The sequence below is a fragment of the Cricetulus griseus genome, chromosome 7 (assembly GCF_003668045.3).
Source record: "Cricetulus griseus strain 17A/GY chromosome 7, alternate assembly CriGri-PICRH-1.0, whole genome shotgun sequence".
NCBI lineage: Eukaryota > Metazoa > Chordata > Mammalia > Rodentia > Cricetidae > Cricetulus > Cricetulus griseus.
Window position 1 is genome coordinate 64,618,464 of NC_048600.1, and position 16,928 is coordinate 64,635,391.

The 16,928-nt window shown below is 50.2% G+C and overlaps 1 protein-coding gene across 4 annotated transcripts in view; it reads left to right on the top strand.

The window, feature by feature from the left end:
- Tbc1d9b (TBC1 domain family member 9B) overlaps positions 1-15,044 on the top strand; it is a 39,655-nt gene extending 24,611 nt beyond the window's left edge. The window contains exons 12-22 of one of the 4 annotated variants that reach the window (XM_027427650.2): positions 953-1,238; positions 2,538-2,667; positions 2,797-2,895; positions 3,762-3,830; positions 5,481-5,721; positions 6,061-6,126; positions 7,749-7,820; positions 8,088-8,138; positions 11,262-11,321; positions 12,004-12,110; positions 12,910-15,044. In XM_027427650.2, the coding sequence (XP_027283451.1) occupies positions 953-1,238; positions 2,538-2,667; positions 2,797-2,895; positions 3,762-3,830; positions 5,481-5,721; positions 6,061-6,126; positions 7,749-7,820; positions 8,088-8,138; positions 11,262-11,321; positions 12,004-12,110; positions 12,910-13,620 (1,892 nt within the window). In that variant the 3' untranslated portion in view covers positions 13,621-15,044. The remainder of the gene's footprint in view (positions 1-952; positions 1,239-2,537; positions 2,668-2,796; positions 2,896-3,761; positions 3,831-5,480; positions 5,722-6,060; positions 6,127-7,748; positions 7,821-8,087; positions 8,139-11,261; positions 11,322-12,003; positions 12,111-12,909) is intronic. The other 3 variants (XM_035447452.1, XM_027427651.2, XM_035447453.1) reach the window with 3 other exon arrangements.
- Positions 15,045-16,928: the final 1,884 nt, after the last annotated feature.

Sequence of the window (16,928 nt, forward strand, 5' to 3'; positions counted from 1 at the left end):
CAGACTCCCAGCCCTCTGCCTCCAGACCCAGCTCCCACGTAGACTTACTGGGGTTTCCCAGGATGGCCAGAGCAAGAGTCAGAGGATAGCACACATCCAGTGGGTTTTTAAAGTCTACCTAGAGCCCAGCTCTCCATCCAGCTTTTCCATCTCTTTGCTATAGAAATGTCAAGTATCAGAACTAGAGTATATAGTCTACCCTGTGTCTTGGTGGCCCAGCCACTACTCGTAGGCACTCATGTCCAATAAAATCTATGTTGCTAAAAGGAAATAGGCTTACTGATCTATTTCAGCATGTCTGTGTTTAGCTCTTGGCTGTCCTCTGCTGTTTGGTGTCGAGGGTCACCAGTGGGGTCCTTTAGCTTTGCATATGAACCACTGCTTGCTTCTTTTGTTTCTAGAAGGGTAAAATCAGTATTTCCCAAGAGTCAGCCTGCTGTATCCATAGGCTCTGTGTCTGTGGATTCAGCCAAGCATTGACCAGAAATGCACAGATCCATCCCTTGTTGTCCTTCCCTACACAGTACATGGCAGCTGTATAGCTTTTTGTAGTATTACACTGTAGTAGGTATTGTGAGTCACCCAGAAGCAACTTACAGTGTACAGGAGGGTGTGGGGGGGTTCTGAGATGCTGCTGTGTTTCCCCTGCTCTAAGCACCAGGGAATTTTGTTGTCTGAGGGAATGCTAGAAGCACTCTCATGGATGACAAGGAACCACTGTATATTGGAACAAATACTTCCTTTCACACAGGGTATGGAAGCTATAGAGAGAATGGTTACAAAGCTGTTTTTTCTCTTTTCTACATATGCACACCCCTCTGGCCCTCAATGTAGGCAGAGCTGGCAGGGTTGAGGTTGGACAGGAACCAGATAGTGTCCCTGTACCCCAGGCCCTGGTGTCTGCTCAAGCCCCTGGACTGTGCTCATATTCAGTTTACTGTGCCTTCCTCAGGAGCCCTCGTAGATCAAGGCATCTTCGAAGAGCTCACAAGAGACATTCTGCCCCGGCTGTCAGAGAAGATGCAGGAGCTGGGGGTGATCTCCAGCATCTCGCTGTCTTGGTTCTTGACCCTTTTCCTCAGCGTCATGCCCTTCGAGAGCGCCGTGGTCATTGTTGACTGCTTTTTCTATGAGGGCATCAAGGTGATCTTGCAGGTAGCCCTGGCTGTGCTGGATGCCAACATGGATCAGCTGCTGGACTGCAGTGACGAGGGCGAGGCCATGACCGTGCTGGGCAGGTGACCATCATGGGGGCTACTCCTGCTTCCAGGGAGCTGGCAGCAGAGCTCCTCCCCTCCCTAGCCCTCAGTCAACATCTTGTGTTGTGCTCCAAGTACCAGACCAGGTCGAGAGATGAGCTAGGGGCAGGAGACAAGTGTCCTAGTGGGACAAGGTGCTACTAAGGTTTTGAGAGCTGGGAGCAAACAGAAGAGGCCAGTGGGCTTGAGTATACTGGGCTACAGGCTGCCACGCAGCTATATGGTTGTGGGGAATTGGCCCAAAGCAGAGATCTAGTGGTGATGGTCAGGCCCTCCTGTAGCCAGGGCTAGGAAGCTCTTGTTTCATAAAGCTCGGCAGCACTGTGCCCATCCCAGGATAGAACAGACCCACACTGGGCTTGTCAGACCGCTAAGTGAGCTTTCAGAAAGCTAGACTCACCCTGGCCTCCTCAAGCACTTATCTAACCCCAGCTGCCTTAGCACATGGCGGACCCTTTCTGGGCCCAGGGCCTGCTTCATCAGGTGGTCCCCGCTCCAGTCTCTCCCATACTCCATAGGATTCTGGTCAGGTCTGACCTTTCCCTGGACATGGGAGAAAAAACCCTCTCATGGTTTCCCTCTGCACAAAGGAGCTTCCCAAGTCCCCAGCCTGGCTTTCAGCTCACTCCCTGCCTTGTTCTGGCGGTTGCCCTCATGCTCCAACTTGAAACACTGTGTTTGCCTGCAGAACCAGCCCAAGGCTGGAGGGACCCTGCATATTTGGTAGGGTTGTTGTCTACCTCCTCCTAGCTAATGTGACTCTTGATCCCTGATGTTAAAGACTCTTGGTTATGACCAGGGTTCATGCATATGTCCTACAATGAGGAGATTGGGCCCCTGCTCAGTAGACTTCTGACCAGGGACAGGGTATGTCCACTAGGACCAGAAAGCCTCTCCTGCCTGAGTGTCAGACTCATCCTGGAGACCCTAGGGAGGTGGGAAGACCTGACTGGCCCAAACTAGCCAGTCAGAGCAAGACCCTATCCCTGGAAAAACTGCACACCTGGTTTTTCCTGGCCATACCCTGGTGACTCACCAGAGAGGGAGCACATTGTCTAAGCAGGCTCTGGACTCTGACTCCACAAGCCTCAGGGTTAATGCTCAGTTGTGAGTGGGCAGCAGGATATTTTTTCTGCTACCCTGATGGGAGCTCACAGCCTAATGGAGGCCCCAACATATTCACCAGCACCTTCTTGCAGGATTCCCAGGCCTGAGCTCTGCCTCAGGGCTTGACTGTGGGTGATGGGGGCCTATACTGCTGTCTTTGGATCTTTGCAGATACCTGGACAATGTGGTCAACAAGCAGAGTATCTCTCCACCTATCCCACACCTTCATGCTCTGCTGACCAGTGGAGATGACCCTCCTGCAGAGGTGGACATCTTTGACCTCCTGAAAGTGTCCTATGAGGTCAGCTTCCAGCAGGGTTAGCCTGGCCAGGCTGCTCCCTGGGGCCTTTGGTTTTGGGCGAACACAAGCAAGTGTGGCTGGGACTTCCCCCTCTGTCTTTGGTCTCACTGATTCCTCTTTGGCCTGTAGAAGTTCAGCAGCCTGAGGGCTGACGACATTGAACAGATGCGGTTTAAACAGAGGCTGAAGGTGATCCAGTCCTTGGAAGACACAGCCAAGAGAAGCGTGGTAAGGTCACTGGCGAAGGCATAGTAACCTCTGGTGGCAAGGGGCTGCACGGCTGTCCTGAGTGGACGGCTTCTCCTAGTACCCTCTCCAGCCCCACCCCTCCCTAAGCAGGGTGCAGGGTTCAAATTGTGCCCCATCCCTGCCCTGCCTTCGTACCTGTGTCATGGCTAGGATGCAACGTGAGCCTGGAATCCCACAGCATGGGGACTGGGGAGTAAGGGAGAGGCCCTGGTCACTTAGTGGGGATTGTCTCTTTCACCTTGCACGCTGACCTTCTGGGTAGGTCCTCCCAGGCTGGTCTTCACCTCTGTCCTGGGCAGTGACACTCCACCTCTGCCCTGAAGCCTTTGTCCTTGTCTCTGCAGAGGGTGTACCATCCCTGCCACCCCATGCTGTGTTTAAACCTGGAGTCAGGGACCTCTTAACTTTGTCTCCATATTTCCAACCCTCCCTTCAGAGCTATAGGACACTCAGGGCTTTATTTACAAGCAACAGACATGTCCAGCCCTGACTAACTGAAATCAAAAGACTTGACTGGCAAGGTATAGGACACGTTGCGGGTGGCTGGAGCTAAGTGACCATCCATCACCCTCTGTCCCTCAGTGGGTCCTTCAGGGGAGAATGAGCCCCTCTAGTGCCCACCCCAGGAAGAGTCCCAGGGAGTAGCAGCTGACTGACAGGTGATGGCAAAGGGTGAACACATATGTGCAGACCCACCTTCATGTGCTTGGCCACTGGTGACAGTAAGAGGACAGATCATACCCTTTGTCCTGTCCATGTGAGAACTCTCCCAGAGCAAGCATCTTGTTTGTACTACAGCAGGCACTCGGGGCCCTCCAGTACCACCATTTCCTCTTTCCTTCTAGGTCCGAGCCATACCAGGGGACATTGGCTTTTCAATTGAAGAGCTGGAGGATCTTTACATGGTGTTCAAGGTGACAGCCAAACACAAGGGCGGGCGGAGTTCCCATCTAGTCTGCTAAGTATGACCTCAGCACAGCAGCTCCTAGCTGGGAAATCCGTTGTTCTCAGTCGCAGTTACTGTGGACCATGTGTGGTAGAACATAATCCTTGGCATTTAGACAACAGAGTGACATGGAGCACCGCAGCTGTCACTCCTCTGGAGCCATCTACCATGTTTTTTGAGACAGGTTTCTCATTGGCTAAGAGCTGACCTAGTATACTGGCTAGGCTACTGGCCCCAGGGCTCCTCCTGCCTCTACCTCACAGCATCATGATTCTAAGTGTACACTACCACATGTAGCTTGGGTTTTGGTTGATTTGGGTTTTGTTTTTGTTTTGTGTGTTTTTGAGACAGAGTTTCTCTGAGTATCCCTGACTGTCCTGGAACTCGCTCTGTAGACCAGGCTGGCCTTGAACTCACAGATCTGCCTCTCTCTGCCTCCCAAATGCTAGGATTTAAGGCATTATTACATTTAGTTATTTATTGTGTGCATGCATGTATGCCGTGGTGCATATAGAGAAGTCAGAAGACAACTTGTGAGAATAGGTACTCTCCTCTTACTGTGTGTAAGGATCAATCTCAAGACATCTCATTTGGCGGCAAGCATCTTTATTCCCTGAGCTCTCTTGTCAGCCCTACACACTCAGCTTTTTATGCTAGTTCTAAGGACCAAAGTCATGTTCTCATGCCTGCATGGCAAGCAGTTTACTGACTGAGCTCCAATAGAGCACTCTTATACAACAAAAACAAAAAAACATTCAAACCAACATCACATAGAAGACAGAATGCATCCACCCATGTAGCTGACAAGCTACGCAGCTTCAGGCATGGCTGGGTCGAGGTGCTGAACCCGCTGTGCTTCTCGCTGCTACTTCTCTGTTAATGTCTGGTCTGCTTTTCCTGTAGAGTGATAGACAGGACTGTCTTGAGCAACTCCTGGGTCATGCTTTCAGTGACTCCAGGGGAAATAATTTTCCTTCCAAGTAGTTTTAGAAAAAGACACAGGTCAGTCATTGGCATGACTCAACCTAGGTGCTCTGGCTAAGGGATGTTTGGGCTGCCAGACCAATGCTGCTGAATGACAAGGCAGCTTTGTAATCCTTGCCCTGAGGGTGAGTCAGAAGAGTTTCTATACACAAGACTCAGGTTAACTAAAAGGACAGGGAAGCACACTGGGGGAAAGGCCAGTACAAAAGTTCACACTATCCTCTGGATGGTTTGGGTTTTGGTTTTGGTGGGTGGTTGGTTGACTAACTGTTGGAGTTAGTTGGGTGTTTTATTCTGTTTGTTTTTGAGCTGGGTTTTCTCTGTATTGTCCAGACTTGCTTCAAGATGGACTTGGAGGTCAGTTGATTCTCCTGCTTCAGCTTCCTGAGTGCTGAGACTATGAGTGCATATTGCCAGTTCCTGGGGTCCTTTCTAACTCCTGGGGTTCAGTTCCCAAGGTGGCCCACATTGACAGACAGTGGAGACCATGTAACCTGTCTGGCTCCTCTGCTGTGCACTAAGTTCAGGGTTCCTGTAAGCTGAGGTACCTGGCCAGTGCTTATCACTCTGGCACCCTATTGACCCTGGCAGCCAGGGCCCCAAAGGCCATCTCACCAGACGGTATCCCCTGCAGGCCAAGCATCTGGCAAGCCAGTACTGGGGTGGTAGCCGCTCAGCCGCCATCCACCGGGACCCCAGCCTGCCCTACCTGGAGCAGTACCGGATTGATGCCAGCCAGTTTCGGGAGCTCTTTGCCAGCCTGACACCCTGGGCCTGTGGCTCTCACACGCCTGTTCTGGCAGGCCGCATGTTCCGCCTCCTGGACCAAAACAAGGACTCACTGATCAACTTCAAGGAGTTTGTGACAGGGATGAGTGAGTGTCTCACCCATCTTTCAAGCACCAGCCAGTGCGTCTGTCCCTCCTGTGTCCAGCAGAGGGTAGCCATGAGCCCTTGATTTCACAGAGCTCAGCAGTTTCTTCTACTGTTCCTCTCCTGAAGCTCTGGCCCCAGAGAAGGCTAAGCTTTTCCATAGGATCCAAGGGAAGCAGGAGGCCCAGGGCTTATTTGAGCCTTCCTAGAGACCTAGTTAGGGAGGAACCAGACTGCCCCCAGACTGGAATCTCCACTAGAACCCACAGAAAGGGTGTGGGACACAGCCTCCCTGGAGCCTCCTTGCTAAGCATGTCCCTCTCCTTGGCCTTGCTCCACAGGTGGGATGTACCATGGAGACCTCACAGAGAAGCTCAAAGCACTCTACAAGCTGCACCTGCCCCCAGGTGAGTGTCCTCAGGCCTCCACTGTGGGCCTCCCTAGGCCCCTCAGCTGTCCCCTGAACTACCAACATACCTCTAGGAATGGTATATCCAGGAGCGTGAGCTAGGTGGAAGGGAGGGAAGGTCTGGGGCTGAGATCCACCCTGGATGGTGGCCTGAGCACAGGCCGAGGGTGGGGAAAGGAAGTGAGAGAAGATGGGAGGGGGGGGCTTGGAAACCGTACTTAACCCATCAGGCAGGGCAGCGTGACCCAGAATCTACATCAGGCCAGAAAAGGCTATAATGGAGGTGCCAGTGTAACCCTGGGCCCTACACTCCAAAGGTTCCTGTTTATCCCAAGATAGCCTGGGGTCCTGCCAAGACCACCTGCAGATCCTGTCACATGTCCTCATGACAGGGGCCCCACTTCCGGCCTCTGAGTGGTGCTGGGGCTGTCCTTAGGATGGAATGTTTCCTGTGGTTGGCTGGTCTGAGCCAAGTTGGAAGGCGGGGGCTCACAGAAGCTGGCCAGCACATGGCCTGAGCATCTTTCATGTGTGACCAGAGTTCATCCGGCTCAGCAGAGTGACTATAGGGAGAGGCACTAAGAAGGAGCTTTCCCATAGCAAGAACCAGATCCAAAAAGAAGAAAGTGATACACTGGGCACCCTGCTTCCTCGGGTGGAATCACCCCAGGCTGCCAGTTTTCTTGACTAAAACCCACCCCTGAGCAATTCTTACACAGCATCTGCCTTCAGAACTGGCCCTGCATGAGTTTTAGATTGCAAGACTTCACTCACCGCTCACCTTGCACACCCCAGCCTCTCACTGTATGCAGAGCTGAAGGGGCTCTTGACTTACAGTTCTCACGTGAGGCTAGCTTGCAGCTGGTGAGAACTGAAAGGCCTGGGCTGCATCAGAGAACTGGGGCCGCCCCCACCACCTGAGCCTCCTTAGCCAGCTTCATCCAGGTATTGGGGTGCTTGGGTTCTACCACCCTTCTGTGCTTGGGCCTGTTAATCCTTCCCTGCCCAACACCCACCCCAAGCCCCTCCATACAACAGGTATGGTAAGATTACATGTACAGACAGCCTTGGGGATCTGCAACCTGAGATTCCAATCAGCCAACACCAGCAAACGCAGACGTGAGGCAGACTGGAATGTATTGATATGGCACAATTGCCACAATATACAGTAGAATGCCCCCAGAGAGACCTGAGCCAGGTCATCATGTGGTGGGAGGGTAGCTAAGTTCACCAGGCTCCTGGATATATGGATTCTTACCCAGCACATGTACTGCATTTCCAACACAGTATCCGTGCTGGGGGCATAGCTTAACAGTAGAATAAGTGTCTAACATACGAGAAAACCTAGGGTTCAATCCCCAGCACTCCCCCCCAAAAAAAAACCCACATTGTCAAAATCAAACTAGTAAGCCAAGCACATCTGTGATCCCGGCTCAGGAGGCTACAGCAGGGGGGTTGAGAATCGGAGACAACCGGAATGTGACCACCTATTAAAATGTCAGGTGTCACAATAGAAGATGTTCAGCCTGGTGGGCCATGCTTGGGGGAGAGTGGCCTTTTCTGCTTTGACTAGAAATCAGTGTCTTCCCCTGCCCTCACTGTCCTTCTGTTGGAACACAGCTCTGATCCCTGAGGAAGCAGAGTCAGCCCTGGAGGCCACCCATTACTTCACAGAGGATAGCCCCTCAGAAGGTGAGCCACTGCCGAGACACCCAGCACAGCCAACCATGGGCCTGCAGCCCCCAGTCTTTCCACGGGGCCTATGCAGGGAGCCAGCAGTCCCACTGTGGACTCAGGGAGCATGCCACCCTGGGGTGCTCCCTGGGAGGGCTCTGCAACACTTCCTGGGCCAGGTTGGCCCTGTAGATGTTCTCAACCATTGTTTCTCTTGCATCTCTGTCTCCCTGGACCTGGCTTCTCCCTCTGCCCTCTCTACGAATCCTCTGCTGTCCCTTCCAGCGTCTCCTCTGGCCTCAGATCTGGATCTTTTCCTGCCCTGGGAGGCGCAAGGTCAGTCCCTGGAGGGCAGGGGCGACCCCTTTACCTCTAGGCTTTGTCTGCCTTTATTCAGAAGCCTGGAAACTTTTCTGCCCCGGGGACTCTTTGGAACTTCATCCTGTGGGGATAAATCCTGAGGACAACCAAGAATCAAGCTGCTCACGATGGGCGGTCTGCTCTGGGTGGTTAATGATGAGGATGCACTTAACAACATGCTAGGCATGGAGCAAGCTGGAGCATCACCTCCACAGCCACCTGCAAACATGCATGTTCATAGGAAAGGGATACAGAGTATGTCGTTGTGACTGTGGGAGGCAGATACAGGATGGGAGAGCAGAGGCTGTGGGCAGTGGTAGACGCTCTCCTTGGGAAACATCTTCAAACTTCACTGGATTTTCTCTTTACAGAAAATTGTATCTTGAGTGCCTGTTAGGATACAACCTTTGCCGCCTGTAATATCTGACAAAATGAAGGGCCACTCTGGGTCCTGCCTGGGGTTCAGCAGTTGAGTTGGTCATGAGTAATACAAAACTGACCATTAAGGGCTGGGAGTGTATGTAGCTCAGGGTTTGAGCACGTGGTTCACATGTAAGATCCTGGGTTCCATCATGTGCTGCTGGGAACGGAACCTGGGGCACAATGGTGCATGCCCCTAATCCTAACGCTCTAGATAGAGGCCAAGGTGGCAGTCTCGAGAAACTTGGGCTCCAGCGTAGCTACAGTGAATTTTAAAAAATAAATGGTCCAGCAGGAGGATTCTGGCACCTGCTATCAAACCTGATGACCTAAATTCCATCCCCAGAATCCACATGGTGGAAGCAGAGTACAACTCACACAAATTATTTTGCAGCATACACACACTACACACTTCTGGCAGTACACACATGCACACAATAAAATTTAAGCCAAGTGTGTAAAAGCTCACGCCTTTAATCCCAGCTCTCAGGAGGCATTAATAGACAGATCTGTGAGTTCAAGGCCAACTTCGTCTACAGAGCAAGTTCCAGGACAGGCTCCAAAGCTACACAGAAAAACCCTGTCTTGAAAGCCCTCCCCCCGCCAAAAAAAAAAAAAAAAAGCAACAAAAATATTTTTTTTAATTAATTTTAAGAATGAGGCCTGGGGATGTAGCTCAATGGTAGAGCTCTTACTTAGGTTACATATAGCCCCGAGTTCTGTCCCAAGTAATTAAAAAGAAAATGTTAAACTATAACAAAAGCAAGTAATTTCCCCAGGTAAGTGATATACATAAAGGAAGTGACACTAAAGGGAAAATAAAAATAGTGTGTCCCAAGTTACCACTGTCCTATAGACAGTGTTGAAAACTTACTTGAATTGAACATGACCTAATTTCAAGGTCATAACTTAGAGAGGCCAGAGAGATGTTCAGTGGTCAAGAGCACTAGCTGCTCTTCCAGAGGACCTGAATTTGATTCCCAACAGCCACATGGCAGCTCACAACCATCTGTAACTCCAGTTCCAGTGGCTCTGATGCCCTCATCTGGCTCCATGAGCACTAGGTATGTGCATGACATACATACACACATACAGATAAAACTCCCATACCAATAAAATTATTTATTTTTTATTTTTGGTTTTTTGAAACAGGGTTTCTCTGTGTGACAGTCCAGGCTGTTCTGTAACTTGCTTTGTAGACCAGGCTGGCCTTGAACTCACAGAGATAACCTGCCTCTGCCTCCCAAGTACTGGGATTAAAGGCATACAGCACCATCACCTAACAAATAATTTTCCTAATGTATAAAAGAAGAATCAAATTATGCCAGGAGTAGTGGCATACCCTTTTATCTTAGAACTTGTGAGGAAGAGGCAAGCAGATCTCTGTGACTTTGATGCCAGCTTGGTCTATGTGGCAAGTTCACTGAATTCAGGGCTACATCGTGAAACCTATGTAAAAAAAGGAAAGAAAAATACAAGTTAAAGAAGCCAGTGCAGCTTTTCTTACACTCAAAGTTACACATCAAACCAGGATGCCCTAAGCTTGTCCTACCTTCTAGGAGAGGCCTGGGGGCACACAGGCTATCCTTGGGCCCCCACATACCCCTGAAGCAACAGGGATCCTATTCCACTGTAAGAACCTGACCCTAGAGATACCTGTCCTTCATTGCTACTGGCATGGTTCAGGAGGACGGTCCAGAGCTGGGCTCTGCCTGAGGTCATCACTTGGGGTCCTCCAGAGGCCACACTGCCTCAGAGAAGTTGGCCTTTTGGAGAATGTCAAGTTTGCATTCATACATGTCCAGTACAGTGTGTGCCAACGTCAGCAAATACAGCACTTAATGAAATACCAGGCTAAGGGACCAGAGAGATGGCTCAGCAGAAGGCACTTGCTGCAGATCAGTCTCTAGGACCCATGGTACAACTAATTCCTACAAGTTGTCCTCTGGCCGCTGTATGCACTGTGGTATGTATACTCACACACAATAAATTAATGTAAAGGACAAACAACAAATAATACAAACGCAGGGTCCCCTACAAAAACTCCTTCTTTTGGTGTGACAATCTCAGAAAGGAGGAATCACTCCCTTAAGTTTGACCTTTTTGCAGCAGAGTTTATTAGTTGTCAAGCTTGTTCCACAATGCCTGTCATCATTCACGAGGAAGCAGTATGGTGAGGCTTGTTTTCTTTGGAAAACAGAAGTGCCAGGTGGTGGTGGCAGCGCACGCCTTTGGTTCCAGTGCTCAGGGCAGAGCCAGGCAGACCTCTGTGAGTTTGAGGCTAGTGTGGTCTACAGAACAAGTTTCAGGACAGGCTCCAAAGCTACACAGAGAAACCCTGTCTCAAAAAAGAAGGAAGGAAAAGGAAGGAAGGAAGGAAGGAAGGAAGGAAGGAAGGAAGGAAGGAAGGGTAAACTTTTGTGTGTGGTGCTTGGAATGAAGCCCAGGGCCTGTAGCTTGCTGAACATAGACTCTACCACCCAGCCATTGGCTTTTCTTAACTGTAACCAAGTGAAGACATGACAGTTCTCCCTTGCCACAGTGTTTAAGGCTGGGATCAGCCAAGCAGGAGGACAGCATGGGGCCCTATAGGAGCTGGTCTGCAGAACCATGGGTGTGACCTATAAGGACCTCAGGGTTTGTAAAAAGAATGTTCTCTGTTCTTTTTCTGGTATGTAGAAGCACTACCCCAGGAGCAGCAGGAAGGAAGTGGAAATGAGGACATCCAAGAAAGAAGAGGTACAGGTCATTCTCCTGGGAATCCCTTGCTTGTAACATTCCCTCCGCAGCCACTGTAGGATAGCAAGTGTGTGCCCTGACACAGGGTCGATGCCTCAGTACATAGCCTGGTGGCTCACCTGCTGCCATGGGGCCCCAGTCTGCTACACTTGTAGTGTGTAGCCAGGGTTCCATCCTCACATAAGATAGATTTGGGCTCTTAATCAACTTAGGTCCAACCTACTTCCACTAACTTAGGAGAGACCTGTGGGTATTTGGGGGTGTGGGTGTTTTCTTTATCTTTTCTTTTTTTGTCTTTGTTTTTTTTGTTTGTTTGTTTGTTTTTTCGAGATGGTTTCTCTGTGTAGCTTTGGAGGCTGTCCTGGCACTCGCTCTGTAGACCAGGCTGGCTTCGAACTCACAGAGATCCACCTGCCTCTGCCTCCCAAGTGCTGGGATTAAAGGCATGCTCCACCAACGCCTGGCTTGGGGGTGTTTTCAACCACTCCCAAATGCCAGAGCAGTTTGTAATGCGATCCAAGTAACCTCAGGTCAGAGAAAAGCCCACCCTGCTATCAGCCCACAGCCTGCTTTCTCTACTTGAAAGAGATTAATCTCTCTCTCTCTCTCTCTCTCTCTCTCTCTCTCTCTCTCTCTCTCTCCCTCTCTCCCTCTCTCCCTCTCTCCCTTTCTCCCCTCACAGAGGAAAAGGGGACCAGCCCTCCTGACTACCGACACTACCTTCGAATATGGGCTAAGGAGAAAGAGGCTCAGAAAGAAACTATTAAGGACCTTCCCAAGATGAACCAGGTAGACTCGATCAGCATCTACAGCACATGTTTCTAGAGAATTCTGTATGCTTGGGGCTTGGACAGCTTCATACTACATGTATTCTAGCAGTCTCCTGTAGGTGGAAATTCTCTTCCCTCTCTCTAGAGCCTCTTAGTCCTGAATGGTCAATAGTGATAATTCCAGAAAGGTAAAAAGCTACTTCTTGGACAGGATGGTGTTTCCATGGTAACCATCTGCTTAGGTTGAATCAGAATCCATAAACCACAGAAGCACTGGGGAAAGTTAGTCTCCAATAGCCAGAGACTCAACACACAGTCTTTGAGAAGAGCACTCCAATGGGCCCAGGTCATGATGTTTTCACAAACACCCAACCAACTCTCAGGTTGGATTTCACCCTAACTGTGCCCTTCTAGAAAAGGCCCTGTATTCCAAGCACTTCTACACACAGGCACAAAGGACGGACCCATGGCCAGGCAGTGGTGGCACACGCCTTTAATCCCAGCACTTGGGAGGCAGAGGCAGGTGGATCTCTGTGACTTTGAGGCCAGCCTGGTGTACAAAGGGAGTTCCAGGACAGCCAGTACTATCCCACAGAGAAACCCTGTCTGGAGAAAAACAAACAAACAAACAAACAGGAAGGCTTTGAAAGGACTATGTGGCATTGGTGCCAAGTCACTCCCCTTCCCAAACCTCAGTTTCCTAACCTGAGAATAAGTCATGGGTTATACAGTTAGAGTGGCCTGTATCTTCAGTTGACTATGGAAGAGCACAGCTTCTCATCCATAACCTCTGTTTTCTTTCTGACTTTCTCCCTAAGGAGCAATTCATTGAGCTGTGTAAGACACTTTACAACATGTTTAGCGAAGACCCCATGGAACAGGACTTGTATCATGCCATTGCTACTGTGGCCAGCCTTCTCCTCCGCATTGGGGAGGTGGGGAAGAAGTTTTCAGCCCGGACAGCCAAGAAGTCCAGGGACGGTGCCCACAGCGGGGACCACAACAGTGCCACAGAGGAGGATGAGCCACTCATACCCAAACCTCATCAGGACCCAACACGAGAATGTCAGCCACCAGCTTCAGGGGACCCCCAGGCCAAAGCCGGTGGTGACACTCATCGTGTGAAAGCATTGCAGGACAGCCATGTGGTAGTGGAGGCGGGCAATGGAGAGGGGCGGGGCTCTCCTTCTCTACTTTTGTCTGATGATGAAACCAAAGATGACATGTCCATGTCCTCCTACTCAGTAGTCAGCACAGGCTCCCTGCAGTGTGAGGACCTCACAGATGACACAGTGCTGGTGGGAGGGGAAGCCGGTAGCCCCACCACCACCTCACGCATCGGGGGCACTGTGGACACGGACTGGTGCATTTCCTTCGAGCAGATCCTGGCCTCCATGCTAACAGAGTCTGTACTGGTGAACTTCTTTGAAAAGAGGGTAGACATCGGACTCAAGATCAAGGACCAAAAGAAAGTGGAGAGGCAGTTCAGCACCTCCAGTGACCATGAGCCCCCTGGGGTCTTGGGCTGAGTTGCTAAATGGAAGCTGGTCTCTTTCTCCTTCCCTTTATCCCTTTCTGTTTTCTCCTTGAAGACACATCTGATCTTGAAGCGTGGTGTCACAGAAGCAAAGGTCAGGTCAGTGAGACCCAGTTGCCTTACAAGGATTCCCTCAGCCAGTGCCCTCTTCCTCCCTGCGGCTGGGAACCTGGAGAGCCTACCTTGAGCCTGCTGTTCCCATAGCATTAGAGGCTTTTGGATCTGTCCCTGCCTGCTTCTTGTCGCTGCACCCCATGCTATACACACACTACACCAGTTGCTCCCGTTCGTGGAAATACCTACAGCCATGTGGCCAGACTACCAGTTGTCACTTGGTGGTGTGCTTGAGCTCCAATGGATAGAACCTTCTAGGCACCCTCTGAAGTTCTTCAAGCTAAGCTCAGGTTTTAGGACTGAGGAACTCGGGGTCTGTTACACTGGCAGGAGCCTTGCACTGCACTACTAATTTATGAGGTTTCCATTCCTCTGCATCATTAACTTCAGAAGCACATCCCTCAGGTCCTCCTCTATTCCCTTGCCCTCATTTTAGTTGGCTAAAACTCACACTGTGCTCAATGCCTTAATAAATCCCTAACAGAAAGAAAAAGCACACTGTGTACAGTGCCTTCATGTGGCCCTGAACCACTGCTTTTCCCCAAGTCAGCTGTGTGACCCAAAGCATCATGGGAGTTCAGGGTACCTGGCTGCCATAGTAGGTGGGGGGAATTGTAAGACCCTCCGTGGTACATGGTAACTATGGTCACAGGTCTTAGGTTCAGTGTCCAAAGGTGTGTGCAGTATAATAGACATATCCTCAGGTCTGGGCCACACCAAGTTGCCAGTCCTTGGATCCAAGAAAGCAGACACACGTGGCCAGAGGGGAACCTCCTGGGTTGAGTCAGAGCAGGGCCCTGAGGCACCCTGGCTTTGTTACAGGAGCAGAAGTAGACCATATGTATGTATCCATTTGCCCATGAGCTGCTCTTCCTTCTACTAACAAATGGATCTTGGGACTTTTAAAACAAATATCAGGTGCCAGGTGTGGAGGTACATCTATAGTCCTGCACTTGAGAAAGAGGAGGGACAGCTGCTTCATTTGAGACCAGCCTAGGCTACATGTTGAGATCCTGTCTCAAAAACCAAAATAATTAAGATGTCATTAGGCGTTGTTTGCAATAATGCCATAAATTTTAATTAGTCCTAGCACCCATGTAAAAACTGCAATGCCTACCTATACCCCAGTGCTGGTGACCAGATAGGCAGCCTAGCCAAATAGCCTAGCTTCAGGCTCAGTGAGAGACGCTGTCTCAAGGGAATCCTGCAGAGCAACGTGGTAGACACCCAACATGCTCATCTGGCCCCACCCACACCATTACACTCATACGAAATAAAAACTAAATTGGTTTAAAATACAAATAGGTGGTTTCTAGTAAACTTGCTGAGTTAGCATCTCCTCAACACAATTCTGAGTCATATCTATCATCCCAGGAAGACCCCTTGGATCCACTTACAGTAAGTAGATCCTTCTTCAAACTCCCAGCCCCAGGCAGCCACTAATCTTCCAACAAAATTTTTGGTTTGAAAAATACAGCCAGGCATGGTGGCACATGCCTTTAATCCCAACATCCAAAGCTACACAGAGAAACTCTGTCTCAAAAAAAAACAAAAAACAAAAACCTGTAACTAAGACACACACTGAGCCACTCCACTGACCCTGAACTTTTTTATTCTATTTTTGGGGATTGGGGTTTGAGACAGGGTTCCTCTGTGTACCCTTGGCTGCCCTGAAACTCACCCTGTAGACCAGGCTGGCCTTGAACTCACAGAGATCTGCCAGCCTCTGCCTCCCGAGTGCTGGGACTACCCCCGAGTGCTGGGACTAGAGGCGTGAGACACCACGACCCAGCGTTACTTTCTTGTTTTGTTTTTGTTTTGGGTTTTCCAGACAGGGTTTCTCTGTGGCTTTGGAGGTTGTCCTGGAACTAGCTCTTGTAGACCAGGCTGTGATGAGAGCTTGCAGATTAAGATATCTTTATTCAAATAATACCGGCCAGGCGCAAGCCAGAGAGTGCCCAGAGGCAGCAAGCTAGGGAGGCCAGAGAGAGCGAGCTTCCAGGTATCACCTCCACCTTAAGAACCCTTGACCACGCCCTGACAGGCGTGGTTAAGCACACCTGTAGCCAGCCCTTGGAAGGCGTGGTTACGGTGTCTCCCTACACCAGGCTGGTCTCGAACTCACAGAGATCTGCCTGCCTCTGCCTCCCGAGTGCCGGGATTAAAGGTGTAAGCTACCACTGCTGGACTTTGTTTTTGTTTTTGTTTTTTGAATGTAAAAATGTTTATTGATACTTTAATACCCAGAAAGTTGAATTCAAATGTCCACTACCACAAAAAAAAGAAATAGGGGGAAAATAGTTTTATACCCTCTTTCACGATTCATTTGTCCTTTTGCCAACATTTCCATCCAGCATCGTCACCTAAAATTACTCTTAGTCTCCTTTCTAAATTGTAGACTATACTCACAATTATAAACACATACATTACAGACTTTGATGTATGTGGGAGAACGCACAGGGTTCTTTCCTTCCTTTCTCTTTTCTGAGGTTGGGTCACCTCTCTTAATATTATACTTTTCCAGGCTGTTGCAGATGACCCTTAACTTGTCATACTCCTGTCTCTGCCTGTGAGTGCTAAGGTTATGGTCATGCGCCAGCTTTAATTTAAAACAAGACAAAAACTGGATAGTTCATAATGTCTGGCATGCACAGATGTCCTGGCTGGATGGTGGGCCTTGGGGTTGACACAAAAACATGTGACTTATTACTCCTACTTCCAGAGTGGAGCTTTGTCCAGGAACTGCAGTATAGGTTGATTTTCGTTCTCAGCTGGACCTAGCAAGTGCCTGTGTTTGTTTAGAATTATCTGTTCTGTCGCAGCTTCGGAGTCAGGCTCAAAGACCAACTTAACAACCCACCCTGGCCCAAATGTTCTGCAAACCCCAACCACAGCCCTCACCCACCGGGGCAGAGAAGGATGTAGGCAAAGGAGGCAGGTGGCAGCTGAAGGCTCAGTCAGAAAGACTGGTTTAGACAAGCACCGTCGATGCTCGGCATCAGAGGGCCAAGGTGAAGAACCAGACACCCAAACACACAGGAACACCTGCTCCTTTTTGAGGCTTGACTACCGAGATGAGCAGGGGGATAGAGCGGTTCGAGAGCCTGCAAGGGCGGGGCCAACGCGGTCTGAGAGAGGCTGAGAGACGCACTAGAGCATGCGCGCTGGAGCTGGGCTAGAGGGGCC